Source organism: Chlamydotis macqueenii, chromosome 21 (genome assembly GCF_036417535.1).
Source record: "Chlamydotis macqueenii isolate bChlMac1 chromosome 21, bChlMac1.mat, whole genome shotgun sequence".
Lineage (NCBI taxonomy): Eukaryota > Metazoa > Chordata > Aves > Otidiformes > Otididae > Chlamydotis > Chlamydotis macqueenii.
The window spans coordinates 516958-544233 of NC_141576.1; the positions used below are offsets into that span (position 1 = coordinate 516958).

At 40.7% G+C, this 27276-nt stretch overlaps 1 protein-coding gene across 8 annotated transcripts in view; it reads right to left on the reverse strand.

Moving 5' to 3' along the window:
* The window catches only part of PER3 (period circadian regulator 3), a 44517-nt gene extending 17793 nt beyond the window's left edge, over window positions 1-26724 (reverse strand). The window contains exons 1-22 of one of the 8 annotated variants that reach the window (XR_015260824.1): window positions 26000-26719; window positions 24650-24801; window positions 23949-24064; window positions 22724-22925; window positions 21622-21670; window positions 19751-19893; window positions 19292-19370; window positions 18479-18585; window positions 18063-18219; window positions 16970-17075; window positions 16420-16545; window positions 15531-15657; window positions 14439-14556; window positions 13743-13861; window positions 13077-13262; window positions 12190-12441; window positions 10914-11650; window positions 9649-9811; window positions 8901-9078; window positions 8177-8327; window positions 5790-6540; window positions 2564-3888 (exon numbers count right to left, since the gene is read on the reverse strand). Coding sequence is in view for 5 of the 8 variants with exons in the window: in XM_086764412.1 (XP_086620538.1) it covers window positions 6439-6540; window positions 8177-8327; window positions 8901-9078; window positions 9649-9811; window positions 10914-11650; window positions 12190-12441; window positions 13077-13262; window positions 13743-13861; window positions 14439-14556; window positions 15531-15657; window positions 16420-16545; window positions 16970-17075; window positions 18063-18219; window positions 18479-18585; window positions 19292-19370; window positions 19751-19893; window positions 21622-21670; window positions 22724-22925; window positions 23949-24064; window positions 24650-24801; window positions 26000-26268 (3639 nt within the window). In the remaining 3 variants the exon portion in view is untranslated. Of the gene's footprint in view, window positions 1-2563; window positions 3889-5789; window positions 6541-8176; window positions 8328-8900; window positions 9079-9648; window positions 9812-10263; window positions 10450-10913; window positions 11651-12189; window positions 12442-13076; window positions 13263-13742; window positions 13862-14438; window positions 14557-15530; window positions 15658-16419; window positions 16546-16969; window positions 17076-18062; window positions 18220-18478; window positions 18586-19291; window positions 19371-19750; window positions 19894-21621; window positions 21671-22723; window positions 22926-23948; window positions 24065-24649; window positions 24802-25999 lie in introns of those variants that run through there. The other 7 variants (XM_086764411.1, XM_086764412.1, XM_086764413.1 and 4 more) reach the window with 7 other exon arrangements.
* Window positions 26725-27276: the final 552 nt, after the last annotated feature.

Consider the following 27276-nt stretch of genomic DNA (forward strand, 5'->3'; position numbering starts at 1 on the left):
CAGTATCTGCAATGCATAGAGCTAGAGTCAGGAATTGTCTCTGGGGGATAGCAATCTTGATAACATGCATGGTCTGAGCTGTGCAGCTCTACCTTTTTCAATACATACTTTGCATAAATATTGGGCTAATCAAGGCTCACAGAAAGCTTGAAGTAAACTTCACCTAATAGTGATACACATGCTACAATGATCTCAATAATATACATCATAAATCGCTGACTGTGCTGTTTAAACAAGGCCTACAGGATTGATACAGCTTGTTCATTTCACATAAATTGTAAGACATATGAGGCCAGCTACAAAGAAAAATGTCCTTACAAATGCAGAGCAGCTGCATGCACTGTGCAGCTATTTGAAATCTGAACATTCATCCTTCTCTTACACAATGGAACAAGTCAGTGCCTGTCTGGAAATTACTCCTTTCCTGCCACCTCATCAATCAATAAAAACTTGTAAGAAAAGACTTCAAATTTATCTAAATGAATAACCATCCAAGACAGATCTACTTCATAGAAGGGAAAGGTGTGGAGCCTGGGGGAAAAAAAATTACATTCAATTTCACTTCAAAAATTGCAAACAAAGCAAAATGAACAAAACCACAATTAACAATAATAATAATAAAAAAATCACAAGTATGAAAAAGTTCACTAGATATCTACATAAAAGAATAAAGGAATGAAGAGAGCTGTCAGGTGATGAGGATGGAGTCAAGAGGAGGCAATTCAGCTATAAACCCTCAAACTATTTCAACCTTAAATACTGCAAAAGTACTTGCCAGCAATTATGGCATCTATAAAAAGCAAGACTCAAACAACTTACTGTGTTTAAGCTAGGACAGAGCACAGCAGCGGGAGCTGGGGGGAATTTCAGCAGAGTTTGAAACTTCTAATCATTCACAGTCCTTGCCTCTGGCAGGAAGGAGTTCAGACTGTATCTTTGGACGTGACTGGTAATTCTCAAAAAGACAACCATTCAAGACCCTGCTGCACACCCAACTGCCTCCTTCCTGAAGGAAAGGTTCATGGCAGGTGCCAGATAGTCAGTTCCAGAGCCCAAAGACAGAGAGCCCAGCCAGTCCGTGACAGAAGAGCGAACTCCACTTCTCCCCCATCCTGCTATAAACTATAGCTCCTGACAGCTTTCAGCTCAGAGCTTTTCCTCTTTTCTGCAGGCCAGAGACAAGAAGGCTGAAGCTGTCACAGAAAACTTTTACAAGAGGTTGTAGGAAGAGCTCTGGAGGCCAGGCTGATCATCTGTCCACCGGACAGGGCAGAGTTCTCGGAGCAGCTGGGGAAATGTAGCACAGGAGCCGCGTCTAGGCCAGCCTGAGCCTGCCTGCAACTGTTCCAGGCAGCAAACTGCAGCGTCAAACAGGAGCCAAGCAGGCAGATGCTTGTCCAAGCAGCACAGTAGCAGTATGTAATTTATATCCTGAAAGTTAACACAACTATGGAGAAAGCCTACTACAGAAAACCTACGGTCCCATTACTTTTGAGATTAGGGTGAGTAAGCATCACAGCTCCAATACTTCTCTCTCACCATCTGCCGAAAATACGGAAGTACATCATTCAGCTCACCTTTGACATCCACACAGAGATGAAACTTACAGGTTTTTAACTGTCAGTAAGAACTTCAGCCGACAGGAGGATGACTGCTATTGACAAACCAGTAACTTAGCTGGACTGACATTGCCTAGATCTCTGAATGAAAACACAGCACCACCTTGAACTTTGTCATTTCACAAGCTTGTTCACTTCTCCTCATAATTTTTGGACCAAAACCACGTAGATAATTTGGCTTACATTTGTAACTATGTTTAGAATGATCAAATCACCCTTTTAAAAATTAATAAACCATCACCAAAAATATATCCAGTGTTACCTTTGAGATGCCTGCATTTCAAGGAACTGCATCTCTTACCTTGCCAGAAGCACCTTCAGTTACATACTTATCTAAGATGATTTCTTTATTTTCTAATTTTAGTAAAATCTTTTTTTTCTGTACCTTGTACTCCCTGAAGTGACCTTGCCTTCCTCCTGCAGACTTCTTTAAGAACTGTCAACCACACTTCTCTCTAAAGTCCTTTAAAGCAGAAAAAGATGAGCAAATTGTTCCTCTGCAGTTAGTTAAGAACTTTGTTGCTCTATGAAACATGCCCGTGAATTAAACCTATGAATTGCTTCTTTGTACTTCCTCTAGAACACAAATTTTAGCATGGTGGGGCCAAAATGCTCCCTTTTCCAACAAAATCAACACAGGCAGAAGCTTTAAACCCTGCATGCCAAACCCCAACAGCTTACACATCCAAATATAATCCTTTACATTCAAAAGATACTTGCCCTTCTTCTGAGATGCAATTAGGAAGAACACATCCTGAAGCAAGATTTAAAAAAACACCCATAAAACTCCCCACAAACCAGGATGAATGGCCACTATATGACCGTTTTTACTGTACCCACAACATCAACACCGAGGTACAATCAGAAAGATGTAATGAATGTTTTCTTGAAAGTCTATTTTCTACAAATTAACAACAACAATAGTAAACACACACTTGAAACAGTTCTTTGCAGTGTATTTTTCAGTTTTATTTATAAAAACAGAAGCTCCTTTGAAGTGTACAGTTAAAATTAGAACTGTAAATTCAACCTCAGTTGAATATTATTTCAATAAAATATTCCTATCAACTGATGTAAAAATTCATTCAATTGTGATTTAAAACTCGATTCAGCTGGAAGATAAACTTACCAATACATTACTCATTCAGCAAGTATTTATCACACACTGTAAAAATAGGGTCCCTCCTGTTCATAGCAATGCCATGAAAATATTTGCACATCAACTCATCTTTTAAAAACATAATTCTATATTTATGAATACAACAGAAAAATTTGCCAGTGAAATCCACCAAGGGTTTCCAAACTGCTGACACCCCCACAGGGGGTAGTAACTCATCACTGCTGTACTTGCACGTTTTCCCTTTGATCACCAAAAAAAGTGACCTTCCAAGCAGCTCTAAACTGTCTGCAACATTTTAATTACGCCAGGCAAAACAAAGCCACATAAACAAAATAGCACATAGAAATCTGGCTGCAGTATTTACTCTATTAGTCTTTCAGATCAGAACTGGATCTGACTTCAACTACTCCAGAAAACTACAAAGACTGAAAGATCACTATCAGCTGAAGTAAAAACTACTAGTTCCTGAAAATTTAGGGAAATGACGTCCTTACCAAAAGGCTTGATAAGGCATTTGATTGCCAGATTATGTGGTTATAGCAGCGTAAAGAGTAGCTTGGGAAACTGGTTTTTTTTTGTCCTAAACCTGGTTTTGCAGCCAAGACCATTTGCATTTTTGGGCAAATAATTTAGTTTTGTCATTGCACAGGGCACTAACTCACCTCTTCATTCTCCTTACGTTCTTCTCTCACACCATATTTTTTTCTGCAACCCAGGACACTAGTGCAGCCCCAGACAAGGAATCTTGCACCTGAGATTCAGCCAGGATTACAAATTTTGAATTGAAACTCCTAGGCACAGGCACCTTCATTATATATGGTCAGAGGGTACAGTGCTCACAGCACTACAAAAACTGTAGGATTTCTGTTGCTTTATGATTCTACTGGGCACAAATTCATAGTAGTAGGTGGTACAAGAATGGTTGACATCTCCAAACAAGAAACATTTAATATGATCAAGTTTCTATGTACAGGTCAGAATCTTGACCACTTGTAGCAAAGACAGCACAGGATAAAGTGAGTGAAGATCCCCAGATTACACTCCTGGATTTGGTATGAACTGGGGGTATGCATCTGTGCAAGTCCTTTGTGTCACTGCGTTTTATACAACTGGGATAATGACAGTCATCTTTTTGACATGTTTCCAGACCTACGGATGAAAAGCATTATTCAAGTGTTAGGTACGTTATTACCATTCTCCTCAACTAAGTCCCACTGTTTCATAAAACGGCTGACACATACGCCTGCTAAGACATTACAAACCATCTCATTTTCATACTCATGAAATAAACAGTGGAAATAACGTACAGCAGAAGAGTTCATTATCTAGACCTTTCTTCGGGCTTATATTTTTATACTGTTTTGAAGGAGACAGCCGTCCTTACCTGGAGTATTCAAATTAATCTATTTCACTAAGTCTCAAAATACATTAAAACAGTCATTTTAATTTAAGCACAACTAACGAGAATGGATTCTAGTGCACTAGTCTGATTTGACAGTTAGTTAAGAAGCTTCACAGTTAAGAAAAGAACCTATACACAAAGCATCTTATTACATGTTTTAGAGTAAATATTTTAGGCAATGCGCTTATAAAGTAGAATACTGTATTTGTAAAGTGCTGGAAAAAGACTAGGAAAGGTATAAGGTATTGCCCACATTTTCCTGCTTGAGTACATTACTTGCTATATCAAAACACCTATTGACGTCTCTTATTTTAAGAAACATTTGAAGTTCGAACACAAAAAGTACTGAGCATGTGTGGACCTCTGCTGATTTAAAACACAAGAAAAGTTCAAGCTGAAAAAAATGAAAGACAAAAAGAAATGCAGCTTAAGAAAGCATAGACAGCAATAGCTATAAATGGAGCAGGCAAGTATACTGTAAAAAAAAAAAAAAAAAAAATCAAAGGAACACTGCCCAAGTCAAATTAGCCTTGAAAACTTAAAATTTTGTAAAAATAACTTTCCTTTAAATAAGCTTTAATTACAAAGATTGTCACTGAATTGATTTTTAAAAGTAACAGACACCTTTAGATAGTTTTCCTTCAATGATCTGCAGATCCCAGTATTTTCAACTTAACAACTTGAAGCTTACTAGTAAATGAAACTGAGAAAATGAAAAACCTTCACAGAGCAGAAAAGTAAGAGTTACACAGAATAAGAGAGTGAATAACATGTTACATTCTAAAACTCTTAGTTGAGAGGACTAAGGTGATTAAAAACACCATGAGGAAAATATGATTACATCCAGCTTTGGATAAATAAAGGAGAAATCACACAAAATTTTATAAGTTTTAGTGAAGCATGTCCTGTTTGAAGAGCACTTGGAAACATTCAGCTTTAAGCTAGAAGTATTAACATGAGTGAGATAGAAAGCGGTTACCACTTTCTGAACAACAAACTCGCACTATGCACAAACTCATTTTTCGTCCATGGATTTCAACAGCCAGAGATTCCATTATAAAGAGCTTAAAACTTGTATAGGAAGTCAACAGTGATAAGAAAGAATGAATATGTGGTTTGATGTTCAAATTTGGCTCCACAACCTGTGACTTTTCAAGAGAAGAGATTAAGTTCAATCTCTTTTTTTTTGTTTGTTTGCTTTTGCATCACCAGAACAAAAACAAAACAAGGAGACAGCTTAAAATTTCTGATTCACTGTGTCTGGCTTCAACTCATCTAACTACTCTAATACAACAACAAAAATTTAAGATACAAATCCACCTTCCAGAGCACTAGCAATGCAAGATAAAAGATTGCACATAGCTACTTGAATTGATAACTAGGTTATAGTACCTTGATAGAGAAGGTTTTCCATGCGTCTTATTAAAAAACAGATCCGGTATAAGGAAACATCTACTGAATTGTTACTTTTTTTTTTTTTATTGCTATTTATCATTTAATCTCTAGCAGATTTGCAAACCAGTTACCTTCAATTAATTTTCAAGATCTATTTTGAGAAACACAGCTTAAAAAGCAAAAGCTATAAGATAACTTCGTTCCAAAACACTCATCACAAAAAAAAAAAAAAAAAAAAAAAAAAAAGGAATACCTTTGCTTCTTTTCACTTCAGTTTATTTTTTTTGATGGGCACAAGCTGGTGAAAGGCATTTTGATGCAGAATAACTTGGCCAGTTTTCAGCTTCTCAGCCTATTGGATTCTTAACCAGCTACAGTGATTTTAGAGCCTCAGAGTACTAGGATCTTCAATTTAGACTTTTAAATATTGAGCAAACAAAAATTGAGAGCACTCTGTTGCAGCTTTGTTTCAATACTGGTTTCAACACATCTTCCTTACTTGGAGAGTAAACATGCTCTCATCTGTTAGGTTCATCACTGTAGGTTCTTAACCACTGCATCTTTTCAGACTCTTACTTGCCAAGTTCAAACAAACCAATCAACCTCCAAACCAAAAAAACCTTTGTATTTTGCTCATCATTGAGCAACCAGAGTTAGAAACATGACCCATTCTGTGTCAAGTCCGTGAGGTCAGGAAGGGAAACAGCCTCCCAAGCGAAAGATTGTCTCCAAAGTCATACCAGGAGTGGAGAGGAGACGGAGGAAGATTTAGTTTCACATGTGTGACTGCTCATGTTGGGAAGAGATAGCCAGACAGATTCACCGCTAATATGTAGCAAAGCCAGAGGAAAAGAGAATGGGAATTACACCAAGCAGTTTTACTGACACAAGTGCTGATGTCTTCAGTGTTGCAAGAGTGGAGGCAATTTTCCCTTATTTTCCATATTGTCATTAGCCATTGCAGCCTCACAGCTCGCTTCCCGGGTGTCACATGTAACACAGCCCTTTAAAAAGGAACAAGAACATAGTAATTTTAATTCTCCTTTTTATGCACACATTTCAGAGTCAAGTCCTGATAGCATATGTTGCAGTCTCTTGAAACCTCTCTTCAATGGGCTGAAATCTCTCTAAAAGCAGACATTATACAGATGTCTTATTTTCAGAATCAGATACTTGCACCTCCAACTTATCTTGTCTTTGAAATTAATTGTTTGGTTAGCAGAACATAGTTTTAGCTTTGAGATAAAAAGGCATGTGACCTCCTTGAATTTGAAAACCTTGTCTTTCGGCTTTATAAGCAAGCTGCTCATTAAGGATTTGGACCTCAGACTGAACAGCAACAATACTGACCAACAAAAAAAGGCTGAAACATCTGAATGTATTGACATACCCGATTTTTCTTATTCTTGAGAAATGGTACAATATTGAAATAAAGTATTAAAACAGAAATCCTACATTTCTTTCTACTGTCACAAGCCCAACTGCATTCACAAAATTACCATCTACATTGGAAACATGACCTACTGTTTAGGAACAGTTTCAGCTTCTCGCATATAAAATCTTTGTGTTTACATATCAACACATCTCATAACATTTGAGATGTAAACATTCAACAGAATTTTCTGCAAGACCACTGGACACCATTTTGCTATCCGAATCAAACACGTGGTCCTAAACCCCAGTAGGGCACAGAAGATTTTTATCAACAAGGTAACAGAAAAACTAAGACTAATTTTCTGGTCTTGTTCTAGAGTCAAGGACATAGATTCCTCAACTTTTCTTCTCTAAGAGTAAATACCACAGCTCAGAATGCCACATTTGAAAATCCTAGCAGAGACAGCATGCAGTGCTATTACAGACATTAGATTTTTCTGCTGCATGAGTACATTAATGAAGCCCACCATCCCTTGAAATTTTCTGTACAACTCATAATTGGGAGCTCTAGATCTTTGCGGGACTAGTTCTGCCTTGCTCTTTTCTTCTTTGCTTCCATAGCACCTGAGAGCATTTTAAACTGATTAGGACACTTTCTAACACATACTAATACAAATCAGAAGTAGATTATAAGAATGCTCAAGAGTTATACCAGATAAAACAATCAGGCATAAGATACCAAAATTCTTAAAGAATAAATCCACCTACAAAAAGCCAGCTATTTTTGTGTTTCTCATGATATGCCTGAACCTCCTCTGTGATTATGAGCATTTTTCAGCTTGCTGAACACGCTTGCCCTAATTTTCACTAACATTCCAGTATTACATGCTATCCAATCATAGCAACAATCAACTTTGTAACTAAAAGATCAAAAGACCTAACACCAACAGAAAAAAACATCACTAGATACTGACTCTTAGGCGAAAGCGTGACACTATTCCCACTCATCCAACAGTGTGACTGAAACAACTTTGCTACAGGTGGTTCCTACATAGACTTTGCACTTCTTGCCAAAAAATACAATGGAAAGACCTGTACTTCAGCATTTCTCATCTGGCTAGCGTACTCCAGCTCATTTCCTTCTTATATTTACAAGTAATAGCCACCAGTGACTCCAGCACTATAAGATCACATTGGGTAGAAATGGCACTGCCTTTGGGTAGCCAAGGCATGAATAAGCTGCCGATTCCTTTCACAACTCCTTACCTGAGTGCTGATTTGCAGGGGGATAGTCTGGGTCCGGATCCACGTATGCACCTCTGCAAGCTCCTTCTTTTGCCCATCTGTAAACCAAGGCTGCTGCTTTTGCATGACTGTCAGCTTCTCCAGATCCTCCTTTAAAACTTGCTCTTTAATTCTGCAGATAACAGACATCTGTGAACACAGCTGTACTAAATGAAGCAAGGCAGGCACTGATTATAATCACATTAGCAGAGCCTCTTCTCTAGGACAATGGCTGAAGTCTAGAGAGCATCAGTCATTTGTTATATCTTATTTGCTTGGTAAGGCTTCATTCAACACTGGTCTAACTGTTGGGGTGATGCGTTGTTTTTGTTGGGGTTTTTTTTTAGTGGGGTTTTTTTTTTTGTTTTGTGGTTTGTTTTGTTTTTTTTTAATGTGGAATCTCATTACAAATTATATATAAGCTAATTGCAAGCAACTTGCAAATCACCCTTTCATGCATTCAGAGTACAGGATGATAACCAATCCCTTTAATGCTTCAGCAAAAAGGTTACATGCTACCATATTTTAACTGATGGGGCAGTTGGGGAAAAAAATAGACAAAAGGCAATAACCAGTAAAAAGGCACAAACAGTAAATTAATACACTTTCCTGGAGTTTCATTGGTATGTGCACTGTTTCATTTTTAATTCCACAGTTCTATACACAATTCCGAAGTACATGTCAGAAATTGTTGATGTTTCCTAACCTGTTTGGCATTTGGTAAGTCATTAGAACTCGCTCAGGTGTGTGATCCATCATCACCCAGGCTGATTCATGTTTGGATTTATAAGCTGTCCCTTTTTCTTCTGCTTCTTGATTCTTTTCTTCTTTGGAAGCTTCAGAAGAATCATTACTGGCAAAATACTTGCTGCTTTTCCCACTACCTGCCAAGAATTACCATGAAAAAATGAATGCAGATGCCTGAGAAATCCTAGTAATTCAACACAAAAAGTAAAAGAACACCAGTGTATTTTTACAAGCTAGTTCTGTAATATGAACACAGGTACTCCCAGATGATTGCTCTAGCAAGTGATTACTAGCTACGGAGAAGTCAAAGGTAAAGTGCATTTTATTAAGTTATTCAAGAACTCCAAAGCTCTATTTACTCTTCTCAAAATTAACTGGCTCAGCTTCTCTGCTTCTGTTTCATTAGGTCCTGCTCTAGGTAGATTTACCTTTACTCAAATAAGATATAAGCCAGCATCTAACGCAGAGAAAAGCGATAATGAGTAAAATGAAAGAGTGACTTACAGGTTAAAGGAATAGCTTCTTAGATTCCCATTTCCAGCTACAGTGACTGAAATAACTTGTCTTCAAAGACTAAAAGCTGATGAAAAGTAAAGACTACCGATCCTCTTACTGGCATTTCCCACTCCCATTACAGTATCTTGTTATGAATTACCAACATTAGCAAGCCATCTGGCACCAAGCATCCAAACCTTGAACTTCCCTACCTGTGCCACAACCAGAAGTCTCGTTGGAGCCAGAGCCTAAAGAACCATATAAAGCTGACCCTCTGCCTGATGCTGCTGAACATGTACCCGACTGTGAGTCGTCGGTAAATTCACTAGAAGCACAATGGCTAGCACTGTTACCACTGTCTTCTGCATCATTGTCCTGGAGACAAAAATCAAAACAAACACATCCGTGGAAGTTACACTTAAGTTTGAAAAAGGAAGTTCATGCATTTACTGAATTTGTCACGTGTTGACTTAGTTTTCCTATCAATTTAATAGGAGTTTCTAGCTCTGAAAATGAATGGTGGTCTAGAACTCAGGATTCCTAACAACTCTTCATGGGCAAAATCAACAGGCATCTGGACTCTAGTTTCGGCTGTAGATTCTAGCCCACTGGGTCAAGATACTGTACTGTTGCATTAAGTTAGTATTTTCTGCTGACAAGAGAGCAGGAGTCAGACCCCTTCACATCCTATTAGATGGCATGAAGCAGCCACACACATCAAGCAAAGGTGCACTACAGGGAAAATGACAGTCTTCCCCTGATTCACCATGTGAAGCTCACCACTTCAGCAGCTACAGGTACACCGTCTCCCCTTTCAGGACCCTACCCTGCAGTTTCAGCTGATCCAGCCTTTCCAGCCCAATCTGGATTCAGGAGCCAACATTTTTTTCCTTGCCTGCAGAGCTCAGATTCCTGCCTCTGAGTTTACCGCGGAAGTTGGAGAGGCCTTTTCTATGCCCATGTATGGAAACCGACCCACACGGATCCCTGTTCTTCGTTCATTAGCTGCATCCCTGGGAGACAGAGGGAGTAATTAGAAGCATATCTTCCCTGTTTTGGTTCTCCACAGAGACTGTGGGACTGGATGAAAAAGGATGCGAATTGCGCAGCACTAACCAAGTCCCACATGCATAAAAGCCCCAAACCCAAAATTTCTGCTCACAATTTAATTGAAAAGGCTGCTACCAAAATGCTGAGCAACAGCGGCTTGTGGCAGCCTACACCAAAAGATCTCACGTTTCTGTCATTTGCTAAGTGCCAATACTGTACTGTTACAAGTTCCCACAGGCGCAAGTACAAACAGCTTTCTCCGCCTCCTGTGCTATTTGTGCCCTGCAGTCTACATAGCACAGCCACGGGAAAAAGCAGCTAATAAAACCTGGTGACCCAGAAACACAGATCATCACCACTGGTTTTGGCGACCAAACACCGTGAAAGTCAGAGTTTCTCCTCTACATTAAAAATTCACGTGACTTACACATTTAGCTTCTGCATGTGCTTTAACATCAATACTAATCGAAAGCTCCATAGGTTTTGGCAGCTCTTCTTGAAGCAAATTCAGCTGAAGTGGGGAGCTGCTCCGTGAGCTACTCAGCAGTAGAGCCTGGTCGCGCTGGCTCTCTTGCTGGTCCTCCATGGATGTGGCAGGAGAGGCTGGAAAGGACCGATCCGCAGCGTGCGGTGCTATTGGTGACAGAGTAGAAGGAGTCGGGGCTGGAGGTAGCGTAGTGCATGGATATGAAGGAGGGGGATAAACATACTGAGGGCTGGGAAGAAAGACATATTGAGGTATCTGAGCATACATGGGGAAACTTTGAAAAAATACAGCCATAAACGTGCCTATGTTTGGCAGATAAACTGCTGGGCATGACTGTGCTTCACAGCACAGTTGTGACGATGATATGGACTCAGGTTTTAATGAGTGAAGTGCAAGCCCCTCTCCTACAGAAAAGGCTGGAAAACTAGATAATGGATCTGAATACACAGGAAATCCCATGGGAGGAAGGACATTCATACTGGAGGAGCTCAGATAAGACACTTCTGAGGGAGAGAATGACTGTTTCTGAATTGTTCTCTTCTCACATGGAAGACTATTTCTATTTTTACTAGAAGCGTGGCTATCTGAGGACTGTCTCGGAGGTCTCTGGCGCTTGAGTTTTCCATGTTTGCCTTTTTTATAGCTAGATGGGCTCATCTGCTTTGAAGGGGAATCTCCTAAGGAGGAAGAAAAACAGACACATTCACTAAAATGGCAGACCTATGGAAAGAAAAAAAGAAAGAAACAAAGAAAAAGGGGAAAAAAAGATAAAAACCATCCAGATAATTGAGGACGGCTTATTTGGAGAGCTGACTTTCCTCTGGGTAACTCTTCCATATACTACAGTGATGGATTTGCTGACATATCTACAATATTTTCCTTCAGGTAATCAATTTTCTTGTTGATCATTTTGCCTTATCTCGCAATTAGATCTTTTACACTCCTTCAAGGGGAGGCAATATATTACTTGGGATTTGCAGGGTTTATTGCAATAATTATCTCCTTTGTGAAAAGTCTAAATCAGCAAAATCTAAGGTGAAGCAGACCTTCTGTGTGGGCAATGCTGTTGTCAAGCCTTGGCAGTTCAAAGGAAGTATTCTGTTTGCAGCCATAGTAAGATACTCACTAAATCATACAAAGGAGAACCAGACTCCACTGCTAGGTTTGTCTTTGCAAGTCATCTGCTAAGTCTTTATTTCTCAAAGCTGCTGCCTACCTTGGCCACAGGAATGTCCGTTGTTACTTCTGCTCCCCTGTTGAAGGTAAGTCCTAAATGGAGAAAGCAAGATCCTCTGGCGGAACTTGTCAACGTAGTTCTGCTCCTCCTTTTGCGTATGCACTGACAGCGTCTCTTTTGTGAGCCCAACTGGCTTTAAGTCCTCAGGCACCATAGTGAGACTCTGAGCATTCACAGGAGGCAGTTCAATTTGTTCACTTCCAACAGTAGTATCCTCCATTGTAGTCACTTCTTTGAAGAGGGAAGAAAATAAATCACTCTTTGCTCTGGCCTTCTGGTGTGAATTCGCACAACCCAGAGGGTTACCCAGCAAACCACCTCATCTGAGCTACCGAGCAGATACAGGCTGCAGAGGTGGTGGGAGAAAGCACCCTTTACACTCAAATATAGTCACAGTAACATCAACTGAGCAGATTACTTTGCATGGTCTGGAGAACTCAAAATTCACCTTGAAGTTACAGAGGCACTTCTTTCTTCATATTTTTTTAGTATAACAGTAGTTAAATACTCAATTTTATGCTTCTTTCTGCATTAAAATGAATTAACACTGGCCCATTAGTCATTTTTATTTTGATCCTCGATGCCCAAAGGTACATCGTTATGTTTGAGATATATGTGATGAAGTTAAAGGCCAAAGGAAATAGTGCACTCTGTTAAAACCAGGTGTTATTAAAATACTGTAGAAATTTCCAGGCTCAAGTTTTTTTCGCAGTGTCCTGAGAAGTAGTAGTTAATTGTATTTCAGAGTTCATATTCATGAGAATGTGTCTGAAATGGACAAAACTTTCTCATGGTGTACTTCAGAAACACTGCGTAAATCTAAACATCAGTGAGTCAAGTCAGTGTTTTCTGAGTGCAAACAGTACCTGATTCAGGGTGTGGGACATGCACTATAGTGCTGCTGTAACTGCACTGGCTGGTGACAGACAACACGCTTGGAGCCTTGTTGGACGGGGTCAGGTCTGCCAAAGGAGCTCCCACCATGCCTGCAGTTGCGTAGTCTTTCAGTGTCTCTTCTGGATCAGCAGATACAGGAGTTTGGGAATTAATAGCTGAAAGCATAGCAGTATCTATGGGTAAATTACGAAGTTTCTACAGGGAATTTCATTCCAAGCACTATGCTCCCATTCATCAGTCTGACTGGTTCAGAAACAACTAGTAACTATGCCGACTATTAAATAATACAGTCTTATATACAAATAAACGTAACATTCATATGCCAGTGCAATATTAGGACATACTAAACATGGCACAAAATGAGTGAGCAACAGCAAGTTCATTTAGCAACAATAAACAATAGTTCTTTTGATGGCTGTTTCAATTCTGTTCAAAGACTTAATATTGTAGCTTATGCTTACTTGTGAGATCTAGACAAGGTAAGCAAATATTCACCACATAACCAAAATACTTGTGCTGTTAGTGTGATAACAATTTAAACAGCGGACGTAAACCTTGGAATGTACAACCGAGGCATATTAAAAATAAATCTGTTGTTGCAGTTCTATTATGACTGTCAGTATATTTTGTGTTACCTTCCAATGCCTTGACCTCCTGCTGACTTTGCTTGTCATCTTCTGAAGATGATGATGATGTATTTACAGAAGATTTAAATTTCCTTTTCATTGCTGGAATACTGCAGCTCTCTAGATATCTGAAATAAAAGCATATCACAGGAAGCTCTGCCTATTTTGTGTTTTGGCTCCATATGGAAAGACAAACATTTGAACAATCCAAACTGAAGATCCAGGGGCTGTTAACTAGTATTTTAAATTCACTGCAGGAAGCTCTGAAGACATATCTGCTTTCCAAGGAATATTTCAAATAAAATCTAGCAATTACTCTTAAAAAAAAAGAAAGAAAGAAAGAAAGAAAAAAAAAAAGACTATGTTATCCATTGCGCTAAAAAATACCAATGTTTCACAAATACTGACGTTTCGTTGACCCATCTAAATTCTCTTAAAGCTCCTATTGCACCAATGGTGAAACTAGCAGTAGAAAAACATCAACAGTTGCAAACAGAATCTTAGGCCCTAAATTCTTCATTACTGCATAACTGAGATTGACCAAGCATTGGGATGGACTGCCCAGAAAGGCAGAAAACTTTACAAGCAATCCCAAATTTATCTCACAACTCAAAACCCAGACAGTTTAGACCAATGCAAACTGCTCAGATATTTACCTTCCACCAATTAAACTTATATCACTAAAATCGCTTCATAGTTTATTACCTGATGATACTATCAACACAATTGATCTGCTGATAGGAAGGAACATGCGGAGTCTTCTTTGAATCTGTGCTATCGCTTCTCAATGTCTGAAGAAAACAGGAAGCAGTGTGCCTCTTCCCTAGAAAAGAAGAAATCCTCAAAGACATCTAAACGCTACCCCTACCAAGACACAGACACACATCTGTATACTGGGATCCATATATATTACACAGGGATATATGGCCTATGACAGCACAATTCTGAGTTATTCTGCATTTTCATCTCAATTCACAGATCTCAAGGCAGGGGATGGAGAAGCGGAAAGAATGCCTAAAAAGAAAAAAATCCCACACAACACCTTAAACTTCTACTCAGAACAACTGGTAAACACAAAGAAAACAGCACTGAAAAAAATATTGTATTCAAATTGTAAACAAAGCTGCTATTAATACTACTTTTCTCTCAATTTATACATCACAGAATCCAACCTGTTATTTAACAGTAATTTACATCTTTTTGTAGCATAGATACGCTGGTCAGGGTAGCGTCAACATTCACAGTGCAGTCCTCTTATCAACAAGACTAGGACTAAATTACAACTTCCACTTCCATAGAGCGTATCACAGTGCAAAGTGTTTTAATACAGACTCCTATGATATCTGAGGAAGCATCCAGTTTTCTCCATGTATTTGTGCAAGGTACCAATTGCAAATAATGTGCATTAGCATAACATCAAGCACTCAATAACTAAACCACTACTTCAGTGGGAAGTGGGGCAGTGTTTTCCAACCTATGGATTGTTTCTGAGAGTCCACATAAAGTGACTAAGAGAAGCTTCCATAGTAGACTTATACTTGGTTACAAACAAGTCTGTATTTTCACTAAAAAATGTTAAAATAAAAAAAAAAGTTTTTTGGGGGCAGGTTTTGATTTTTGATTGGTTACAAAAAAAAACCCCAACACCAGAAACCACCAAACCAAAACGCTTCCCACATTTATGCCATGCTAAAATGCTATCTTAAGGTCTTCAGCATAACACCAGCTAGCCAAACTCACAGCTACAGACCTACAGGAGTTCATGTTACCTTAAGGATCACAGTTACATTAACTTACCTCCTAGCATTTCTGAGCTCTCAGCCTGTTCATTTCCATTCTGTGGCTTGCTCCTTGATGCAATATACAGCTGCTGGCCCACATTCTTTATTCGGTTGACATCTGCACAAACCTGTTGCAATGTCATCTTGAGACAGGTGAAAATACGAAGTTAGAATAAAATGAATAAAAAGAGGTCACAGGAGACCATTAAGATTGGCTGAGGTTTTTGTACTCTCCAAACTGAAAGGCAGTAGACTGTCACCCTAAGCCTGGTATCTATTGGTATTTGTAAATTTGATTAATCTAATTATCATGGTTCATTTAATTAAATTAACTAAGATAAAGCTCAAACAGCCTCAGCATTTGAATGTTTTAATACATTAAAATAAAGTACAAGCCTTGAGAGTGGGAATAAGCTGATGACTTACCCAGGAGCCTCACAAGGAAATTAGGTAATTGCAATGCTTGTTTTAGGATAGCACTGTTTCCACTCACTTCTACAGCAGTCTAAACTGTACCTCTAGTGCCCTTTTCAAAACAAAACAGAAAACCCCAAGCAAACAGAAATGCCTCCATATGTATCAATCCTCTTTCTGGTTGCACTTCCACTTTTTTTTCTCTGAGTCTCCTGGTTCTTTGAGAGGGCTGATGTTAAGCAGGTCTTCAATTTACTTTACTGAACTACTGTAGTTGTTATCTGCTCATTTTAGTCCGCAAAATTAAGAGCAAAAAACAAAAGGCAGCATTCTATAACTGACCAATTTAAATACACTTACCTTGAACACAGTTGTATCTTCCCACTTCCATAAAATTCATGATGAGTAGTGCATAAGTACACAGTAAAAATTTTCAGTTTTAAAATGGTATTTTTACTACTCTGCAGGCAGTGACACATTTATAGACTTACTGGTTCCTGTATTTCCTCTGCACAATTCCCATTGGAGTCACTTGAAGATGCTATGCTGATATAGTGCTCATAAGAGCCATTGCTTCCAAGGCTTCCATAACCACTGGAAACATTGCTGTGAACTGGCTGTATGACAGGAAAAAAATAGTAATTAAAAGAAATCATCCTCCTAGAGAACAGAAAGAAGGGAACAGTAATACTCTGCAACACAGAACCTCTAAGAAAATTAAGTGAAAAGTCAGTATTGCTCTGGGCTCTACCACTTGCTTGGGAAAAATTCTCTACCATGCTTAAAGCTGTTTCGGGATGCAGATTTATCTCTCAACATAAAGACTTGACAAATACGTTAAACAAAATATTTTCTTCTGATCAGGTGGGGTACCCATAGCTGTATTTTTAATCCTGTCATACAAGCCGGTCTCCATTCCAAACTTTCCTTTCACACCTTTTAAAAGACCATCCCCAAAGCATCTGCTACACAGACCCAAGTTTTTTCAGCCTTTCATTCAGAAGGCCAGCAAGTGTTTTGAAATTCTTTCATCTTCTTTACCTGCAGAAGCAGCTTGTAAATTTGTCCTTGCAATTCTCTTATCTCTTTCTGAACACTGCTCATTTCTTTACTTCCTGCAGCAAAGACATCTTCATTCAGAGGGCTTCTGGAGAGAACCAATGAAATTTCACTATTAATTTTAATTTGCTTAAGAAAAGGTACCTATAAACAGAGTTAGAACTGATTCTTTTTTTTTATTATCATGATTTTATTTCGACTGCTTTGCTGAATCAAGACAAAGGGATGTCATATGTTCCACTAGCAGCTCTTCTAGGGTAGTGGGGCAGTGCTATGAGAACAGTCCTTCATGTGAAGCCCTAGGGAAGTCAGTGATCCAGTACAGTGACATAAGTTAAGGTTGACAGGCATCTACTCCTCTGCCTCCTTCACTCAGAAGACAAATTCACACCCTACAAAATCTTGAATAAAAGATCACTTTGAAAAGTCAAAAGGCCATCCAAAAAAGCCATTTCCTAGAAAAGAAACCAGGTAAGAGGAAGGCAGACAGTCATATATCCAAATCTCTTGGAAACTAAGGAGAAACGTCTGAAAAATTAACTTGCACATTCAACACTAATTGCATTTTTAGAAGATATGACCTTGGTAAATGTTTAGGTTCTGTATCAAGTGAACGTTCCAGAAGGAAACAAGCCAGAAGGTGAGCTTGGCTACGTTTGCCAATTAATTTTTTTTTTTTTTTCTTTTTGTGAGCCAATAATGAACAGATGTCAACTAATTATTTGTTGAAGTGATCTACTTTTTACGTTGCTTTTTAGCTTTTACTTGGCTTGTCTAAAACTGGTATTTTGATTTAGATGTGTCCATCGTCATTGTATTTGAACATCAACCATGTGCAAAAACACATGCTAAAAAAAGTTGGCTTTGCCTTTCACTTCCAAGTAATTTACTTATCTTCATACTTAATAAACAAGATTAATGCTGTTCTGAAGGAACAGGCTGCAAGACAGATACTAGGTAGTCGTCACAGACCGCAGGAGCAACATTACGTCTCTAGTTCAGTATTGAGACTGCTTTCTTTTGCAGAGTATTCAGTGAAAAGCACTTCAATACGTCAATTCTACAATTGACTTACGTCCGGACTTTGTGTCGGCCAATGATGAACACTACTTTTCTGCTCCAAGGATTCACAAAACTGGACCAGCTGGTATCCAGTATGACATAATCCCCATTTTGAGTACAAAATCTAATAGGCAAATGTTCAAAAGGGGGTTGGCCAGCAAATTTCAGGACTGAAAAAAAAAAAAAAAATCAAAACAATCAAGAAACAAAGTTTAGTTTACATCACGACACAGTAGTGCAAGCACAAACACTAATGACTGGGGTCTTTTAAAACTTCGGGTTTGAATTTGCTTTGATCTCAGACTGGTTGCTTCAATTAATTAGTTCATTTATTTTTGTCTACACTGCAGATGAGTCACATGTCAAGCAATATGATAATGAAAGAATGTTAAAACCAACAGAAATTCCTCTCGAAGTAATAGTACTTACTTTTCCGGTGAATAGCAATCATCAAAGGACGATCTTCTGGGTGCAAATACATCAGCATAGATGTTCCAATTAAATCTTGAGGTAAGTAACCCAACAAAGGCACTGCTCTGAAACCCGAACACGTCACTGATTATAACAGAGTTTTGCGTGTTTACCTTCCTCACTCTTTACTTCTCAGTGAGGTCCCCGCGCACTATCTACAATGGCACCAACTAAGGGTACAGAACACTTTTCAGCCCATCTAATAATCCACCAGTGCAATGCAGACATGTAAATATCAATAACAAATATTTATGTGCCTGGAGATCTAACAGATTCTCACATTTGCAGGCAGTTTTGTGCTTGTCTATGTGCAAAGGAAAAAAAGAAGAAAAAGGGGTTTGAAGAAACAGGTCACAACCAACACATCAGTAAGTTATCTGACACGGATGCTGCAACATGTATTCCAAAAATACTCTTGTGGCTTTGCAGGAAACTGCTTTAGTCTGGCCAGCTCAGTATAGCTGTATCTCCACTCTGGGATCCAGAGCTTTGCATTATGTGGGTTTTCCAGTGTCTGTGTTACCATAGGTCCCCAGTGCCCTGGATAACAAAAATGGACTTTACTTCTGTTTAATTCACATTTTAAGTCAATAATGTCCATGGAGTTCTAGACGTTTCTCCATGAGCAGACCAACACATAACTACTTTGTTTAGTTAACTATTGCCAAATACACAGTTCAACTACTTTATTTGGGTCTCCAGCTGCATCATCAAAGGATGTTTTGCTATGCCTCCATACATAGCTCACAGGTCTTAAGATTCAAGTCTCACCTGTCATCTATCTCAAGAAAAACACATCCAGGGGTGTGAGTGGTGGTGAATATTCTTTTATCCATAGGAATTCGAGGAGCTAATAGAAAAACAAATATTGACTGAATCAAAATATGCACTAAGATAGAAAACCTAACCTTTACTTTTGCTCATGATAGTTATTGGCACCTGCACTTTCTAATTGCTCTCTGCTTTCTGACCAGTAACTAATAGAAACATTACAAATTTTTAGGTGCTACAGACTTCTCTCAAAAATAAAAATAGTGAGATGATGTCACATGCTTCACGGCCTTGCAAAGAAGGCACAGATGCTCTGGATTCGCATGCATGCACATATACACAAACTGGAAGTTACATGGGTGAGACTATCCAAGCTCAAGTTCTAAATAAAGGAAGCAGACTTTCATACACTGCATTTTCCTATTGGCTTGTTTTTTTCACTGGAGTCTCCTGACTTGCCTTCATATCCAGAGTGAATTTTCTCAGCCAAAGCTAAGCAGCAGGATTCTGCATCCACGTGGACAGAAGTACACACATGGACCAAGTACGGGGTGATTCGGAAGGGGTAACAACGTGTTTCTTGTTCTTCGTCTTTACCACTCCTGAGGAAAAGTAAAAGGGATTAATGCCTTGGTTTCAAGATTCAGATGCTTTACACCAGGGCTGAGAGCCCTGCACAGAGAAGCTATGCTGAGCACAGAAACCCAGATAATCAGAATCTCCAAGGTCCTAAACACACTCACTTGCGATCCAAGACCAACACATTCATCAACGCTGATCTTGCTCCCCTTAAAACCAAGTAGGTGTTTAGTTTCCAATACTTGCATTCAGAGGCTGTGCTAGAAATGTCATTACTCTAACAGTTAAAGACTACTTTCTAATTCTCAGCCCAAAGGTATTCATGAGAACCACTCACTTGGTCTTGTTCTCTCCTTCAAGTTAAACACTTATTTTTCTGTTTGTTGTTTATTCTGTACCATTTTTAGGAAAAAAAAAAAAAATCTGTCTCTCTCAAGTTTTACTTCACTGACCTACATAAGTTAGACTCCTCCAGCCTTGGTTCACAAACAGCTGATATTCTTTGTTCTCCTCCCAGGAGAATTTTTCCTAGAACATGTGTCAGCAGTAGCAGCACACAACATTCTAGATGAGATCTTAACCAGGACTTCATAACAACTGCATTAGCAATTGCCTGTTTCTATTGCAAATGCACCTGTTGTAATTGCAGTATCTTCGCGCAGCTCTGACAGAAAGAATTGAGATAACTTTTTGGACATTATCACTTACACTAAAAGTTGCTCTCTTATTCCACACTTGGTTTTGTAAAACGTTTCTAAAGAGAAGTTAGTGTCATTAAAACTACTACTGACAGCTCCCCCTTTTGGAAAAGAAAGTTACAAATGGAAATTGGATATAGCAGAAGTTCAACCCACAAAAAATGATTTTCATACTTAAAAGCCTAGTGTGTGCTTATGAAAAAATACTTTACTTACGAGGCCCACATAATCAAAAGGATCTGTTACATAAATGAAGGAGAGATGTCGTATGAAAATCTGAAGAAAAACTATTGCAAAATGTTAATGTATCCTACAAACAGTTCCCCCAACTTCTTAAATTTTATATCTGTCCTGCTGTATTTATTCCAAGTGCCCTTACACAATTCAAGGGACAAAGGTGATTTTAGAGCTCAGGTTTCTGAAATGCAGATGAGCGAATCAACAATCGATTGAAAGTATTATATCTGCTCAGAAGCAAACAGTTCTTACTGAAATCAAGAGACCACTCGAGTCTGGAAAAGAACTAAACTAAACATTACAGGCCAATCTCTTTTTTTTTTTCTTCTCTAAGCACTAAGATTAGCCAGGCACAAAGCAACAAACTGCATCCATAGTGACAGCAAGTAGTATTTCATGATTCAAGCCTCATACTGGAACCCAGATGACTGAGTTTCTGTTACTGCCTCCATCACAAACTCTCAAGCAATCTTAAGCAAAATACCCTTTCCCTCCACTCTCAAACTGTAAAAGGGGGAGCAGTAATTTCTCACAAGAGAATTCTTCTCCTGCACAACAGTACTGAAGGAAACTATAGGTCCAAAAGAAACATGTATGAACAGTTTTCCTTCTATCCTCATGCCAGTTTAAGCATCACTATGGGAAACATATTCAAAATATCCTGCTGGATGCCAATATTAAACAAAATAAGCCAATTTTGTAACGGAGTTCCACTAGCTCACAGTGGTCAGTTGTAACAACAGAACACTGTTTCTGCCCAGTAGTGTACCCTTTGCCCAGTCTTCACAAACATAAAACTGTAGTAAATGTACTTGCCTGATCCTGCAGAAAAAGGATTTCACCTGGGCGTATTCATACAGAGAAGCTGGTAAGAAGAACATATATCAAAAGTATCAGTTAATATCCTTAAAAAGGTCACATCTATCAGAACTATTGTAAACTCTGCATTCTCCAGTCTTCGTGAGCAAGACCAAAGTCTCAGAATCTGCTCTTTATTAGCTACTGAATTAGCTGTTCAACAGTCTGCTCCCACTTCAAACGTGATCTCTCTTCTCCAGCCCACTCACTCTTGGAGAAGTGGCTGACCTGGAACTAAATACAGAGGAAATACATATGATCTAAAAAACACCCTTCCCCACTGCATCACTATGGAAAGGAAAGGTAAAAATCCCTGGCTTTATGAGCCATGTAGCAAAATCTATATACAGTCAAGAGTTATGGAGAGAGGAAAATTCAGTAACAGCTCCAAGCAAGAAAATAACAACTCCATAGTGGGGGCACTGCTCTGCTGGGCAGGCATACGACTGGCTTCCAAGTTCTGGAATCCCTGTTAGCAGCCTCTGATGTCTCACATTCTTTGGTAGCAACGATTGTGGACTTCCCAGCTCTGATGTTAGAACAGCCCCACGGATAGGTGTGCAAAAGACATGGCCTAGGCATGTGAGCTACACTTGACTTGCTCACAAATAACACAGGACTCAAAAGTCACCATTTAGGCACATCCAGCACTAAATAGCAAGTCAGCTTAAAACTTGGGCTCAGTGAGCTATGTTCACAGCAGGCTGCAAACAAATCATAAAGACAAAGCTCCTAAGCAACCATAAGATGTAGATTAAACAACTTTAAACTCAAAATTAGACTTTTAGTTTCTTTGTAAAAAGCAGCAGTACTCGGAATGAGTAAGATGGTACACAAAACAATGAAGGATCTGCCTTTCACTTACCCTAAGTAAGAGTTAAGCCTCTAGGAAACTACCTAGGACTAGCTGCATAGCTACTCGACTTTTCAAAGTGGAAAGGGAACAAATGTTGCCAATGCATATTGTTAGCACAAGCATTTAAAATTAAGAACTATTCTATTCTCATTCTGCAAACACAGAAAGACACATAAAGCATTTAAGAGCATTGCCAAGCCCCACCTGTTTGACTTTCCGTGTTCCAAAGTGGCAAGTGGGACTGATCAGTGTGTGTGTAGAACACACTCACATCCTGAGGGACAAGCAGCTCCACAAACCGAGATGAGTCCAACACTTTCTTCTTACAGTTTAGAATGGATGCTGCCTGCTCAGAAATATGCACTATGCGTCCAGAAAGTAAAGAAAACACAGCCACAAATGTGTCCTGAAAAGCAAATATTGTTAATGGCAATCCTCCTCCAACATATGGTAGCAATATTGTAAGGACAAAAAAACCAAAACAATCCCAAAACAAACAGACAAACAATCTCAAAACTACCGCACACCACAACCTAAGAAAGAGGTTCAAAAATGTGTTCTTAAATTAGCATCCAATTAAAGTTGTGCATGAGCAACTAAAATCATCCAGCGCTACAGTAACTTACTCATGATCTACAAATGCTAGTAAGACTGCAGTATCAAAACTGAAACAGATCACAGTGATGCTTGCCATTGTGCAGAATGACTGGTTATCATTCCACACACTTCTCCCCAAATTTCCGAGTATTCACCACAATCCCACATACAGATTGCCCCGTTCCTGGAAACATTCAAGGCCATGTTGGATGGGGCTCTGAGCAACCTGGTCTGGTTGGAGATGTCCCCGCTACTTGCAGGGGGGTTGAACTCGATGACTTTTGAAGGTCCCTTCCAACCCAAACCATTCTATGATTGATTCTACGAAAAACATTCTGAGAACTTTTCAAGTAGAAGGGATTTGCAAAATTTCTGATATGGCATCTAACAGTACTGAATCTCAAGAAACACTCTTTTCTTTGAAGCAGAGTCAGAAATCATGATGCATATTGCAAATCAAGAAAAAAAAAATTAAACGCAGGAGTACAGACACCAAAGTCCCTCACAGCTATGGACTTGATCAGCTTTGAAAACATCCTACTTAAGTCAGTCTCAAGAGATTACTGTCCTGTAAATAAATTCTCAAATAGATGTTTGTTGCTTCTCGGAAAAACAAAAAAAAGAAAAGAAAAAAGGTTTTTCTTCACTTACTGCTGTTGTGTACAGATAAGAAGTAGTCTTGATCTACCTTTAAAAACACTAAGGCCCATCAGGCTAAAACTTAGAGGCTTTTTAATTACACACATTCTATTTCCACTCAACGATGTAAAGAGACCAAATAGAGAGTGAAATGGCAAGTGATGAACTCCTTGAGTATGCCTGAATTCCTTACAGTGTTTTTTGGAGTGTGTTCAGATGCAACTGCCACCAGCTCTTCTACGCTGTATGTCACCACATCTGTCTGAAACACTCTTCGGTCATTCAGAGCCTGGAAAAAGTCATTGTTTGCTAATTGAAAAAAAAAAAAAAAAACAGGAAAAGCAAAACAAACACAAGGAAGTCAGTGGGCAGGTTATTTTGAAAGTATTTCTTACAGCCCTTGTATTTTGTCATCTTTTTGGTGAAGTCCAAGGTGAGATGAGGAAGGTCTGTGTAGTGACAAAGGAAAAAGGAATACTGATTATACTACTGGAGTGACCTATTTATGTTACAGAAAACAAGCATGAGGAAGTAGAAAGGACAGAACATGATGGCAAAAGAACCATTTTAGCACTTAGTTCTGCTGGAAAACACAGACTATCCAATAATTCTTCAGAGTGAGATGAGAATGCCCTTTTTTATTACACACAGACAGTTATCAGTAGGTACCTATTAGCTATAGGGTTCTGAAGAAAAGCAGTAGGTGGGCATTTCAATAGAAAAGATAACACGATTATTAAAAAAAACCCAATCCACAGTGCTTCAGAAAGTCAACTGCTTGCAGGATAACTGGAATGCTTTCATTTGTTTGAATGTTGTTTGTTGCCAAACACGTCTATTCAAACCAAGCTGTTCTATAGCTTCTACACTTCCAGATTTTTTTTCCACACATACCTTGGACCTGCTGGACACACTGCAAGGCATAGTTGAGAGCACTGATGGTACTGGGCTTGCTCGAACTCCTCTTCTCTTCAGGCAAACACCTTTTCATTTCTTGGATCATCATCATCAGATCTCTGCGAGACTGGCTCCAACTCAGTTGCTCACTGTAAGACAGAGATTAAACTTTACCATAGATTTCTGGTATAGGAGGTTTTTTTCCTGCCAACTAATTGAAATTATTCACTAAATTAACATTTTATGGGCTTGTCTGCAGAGTCGTGGAATATTGGGAAATTTCCTAATGCTCATGCACTATATTTCCTGTTTTATCTCCCCCACCTCTTTGCTACTCAATCTTTTCTCCTCTACATTCCTCCTTTCCAACTCCAACACGTCATAAATGGCAAAGTCACATCATAGCCAATCTGCACGCCAAGATGCTTAGCAACTAAAAATAAGATGATGTTTACTCTAGATTTTCTAAATCTCACTGGTATTAAAATTATGAATAGATGCTGATTCTTTATGTATATAAGCCTTTCTAGCCTTGAAGTCTGCATCTGATTATAAGCTCTTCAGGGAAACATGAGGTCCTCAAAATACATCTGATACAAAGATTTCATTCCTCACGATCTGAGAGCTGTTATTATACCTTTAACAGTCAGTTGATAGCGTCAATAGCTGCAAGGTTATTAACAAGCAAAATCTCGCTCTTCTTTTTTCTGTTTATTTCACTGACTGAAAAACAAGCAGTCAGTATCCTCTAAATGCAGATTCATTCTAATCCTACAGATGAGATATGAACACCATTATTTTAAATAACTTGTGTACATTTGACATTTTTATTAGTATCATACTCTTACTACACAAATCACTAAGTAAGTTCAAGTACTGCATGTTAACTTTACATGCCAGTTCAGTATGGCATAAATTACAGCTCTTGAGCTGCCTTTTCGGGTTTAAAAAAAAAATATTAAAAAAAAGAAAAAAAAAAGAAAAAAAAAAGAAATCCGCACCTCACTGAATTTCTGAACTTTCAGGAAAAATATTATTTAAGTAAATTCTGTTTTGCTACTGCTAAATACAGTATTTAGATTAAGTATACACAGAAGCCACTACAGAGTCAATGACGTAGCTGGATCAGTCAATCTAGGAATCAGGCAAACAGCTTGCGAGGAACCACGCCGCAGCAATCCACGCTACGCCGCGGTCTGCGATGCAGCCCAGCCTCCTTGGTGTCCCGAGAAGACCTCTGGATCACAGCTACACCGCGGCCTGGGTTCTGCCCTTAACTCCCTCTGTAAGCTAAGCCCATCAACTTGAGCAACGGGACAATCGGTTCTGCGCGCTGCCAGGAGTTACCTGTTCACTTTGCTTTGCCTCACGAAACTTCCAGCCGAGCAGCCGTTTGACGCAGGGCGGCAGAGGTCAGTTCTGCTGGGGTTCGGCCCGTTCCCCTGCTTCCCGCCGGGGCCGGTTCCCGCACACACGGTGCGGCCTGGGCCCGCGTCACCCCGCCTCCCCGAGCCGGCAGGGCCAGACGCCTCCTCTCGCTCGGGCCCGGCCCCAGCAGCGGGGGACCAGGTCGCGCCGTGCTCTGAGCTGCCGCCCCCGAGCTCGCCCGCGTCCATCTCGGCTCCGCAGAACGCTGCCAGGCAGGGGCATCGACCGCCACGGCCCGGTTCCTCAGCACGCTCAGCCCCTCGACCTCCGGCGCAGGAGTCGGGCCCGGCGCGTCTTCTGCGGGAAGAACAAACACCGCCCCAAGGGAACGCGGGAGGAGCAAGCCTGCCCCTCGCTGCCGAGCCGACCGGGCATCCGGGCCGGGTCTCGTTTTCCGCGCTGCTCTCCAACACGCGCCCCCAGCCTGCAGAAAGCAGCCGCCGGTCCGGCCCCCGGCCCAGAGAGCCCAGCTGCTCCTGGGCGGCTGCCGCCTCGCCCTCCCGCCCTCTCTCCCCCCGCCACTCCCGGCGGCCGCGCCTCCGCCGCCGACCCCCAGCCCTACCTGCTGCGGGCAGGGAGGGACGAGGGCGCCGGCTGCCGAGCGGGGCCGCCGCAGGCCGCCGTCAGGCGCCGCGCCCCCCGCCCCGGCGCCGCGCGGTTACGTAACGGCGGCCGCACGCGGCGGCCCCGCTCCCACACACCGCGGCCACGTGCGGCGCGCCCCGCCCGGACAGAGAGAGGAGGCGGAGGCGGGGTCAGAGCCGCTTTATTGGAGGGGGCAGCGCGCGGCGGGGCGGGGGGAGCAGCCGCGGGGGCCCTGCCCCGCCCCTCACGCGCCGCCGCACGCGGGCCCCGTGCGCGCGCCTGCCCCGCCGCCGCGTGCGCAGCCGGGGCGGGGCCGGGCCGGCGGGGCGGGGCCGGGCCGGGCCGGGCCGGGAGGGCACGGCGGGGCAGCCGCCGCCGCGGCGCCTTCCGCCCTAGCGCCCGGTGGGGCTGGGGGTTCTCCCGCCGGCAGCCGCGACCGCTGCGTTGGAGGCGCGGGGGGGGGGGGGGAGCCCGGGGCGCGCCCGGTGAGAGCCCCCCCGCCTCGCGCAGCGGGCCAGGGCGGCGGCGGAGGCGTCCCCAAACCGTCTGCAGAGCCTGTGACCCGTGACAGCATCGACAGCAGAAACTCCCGAGCCAAATCCTCCTGACCG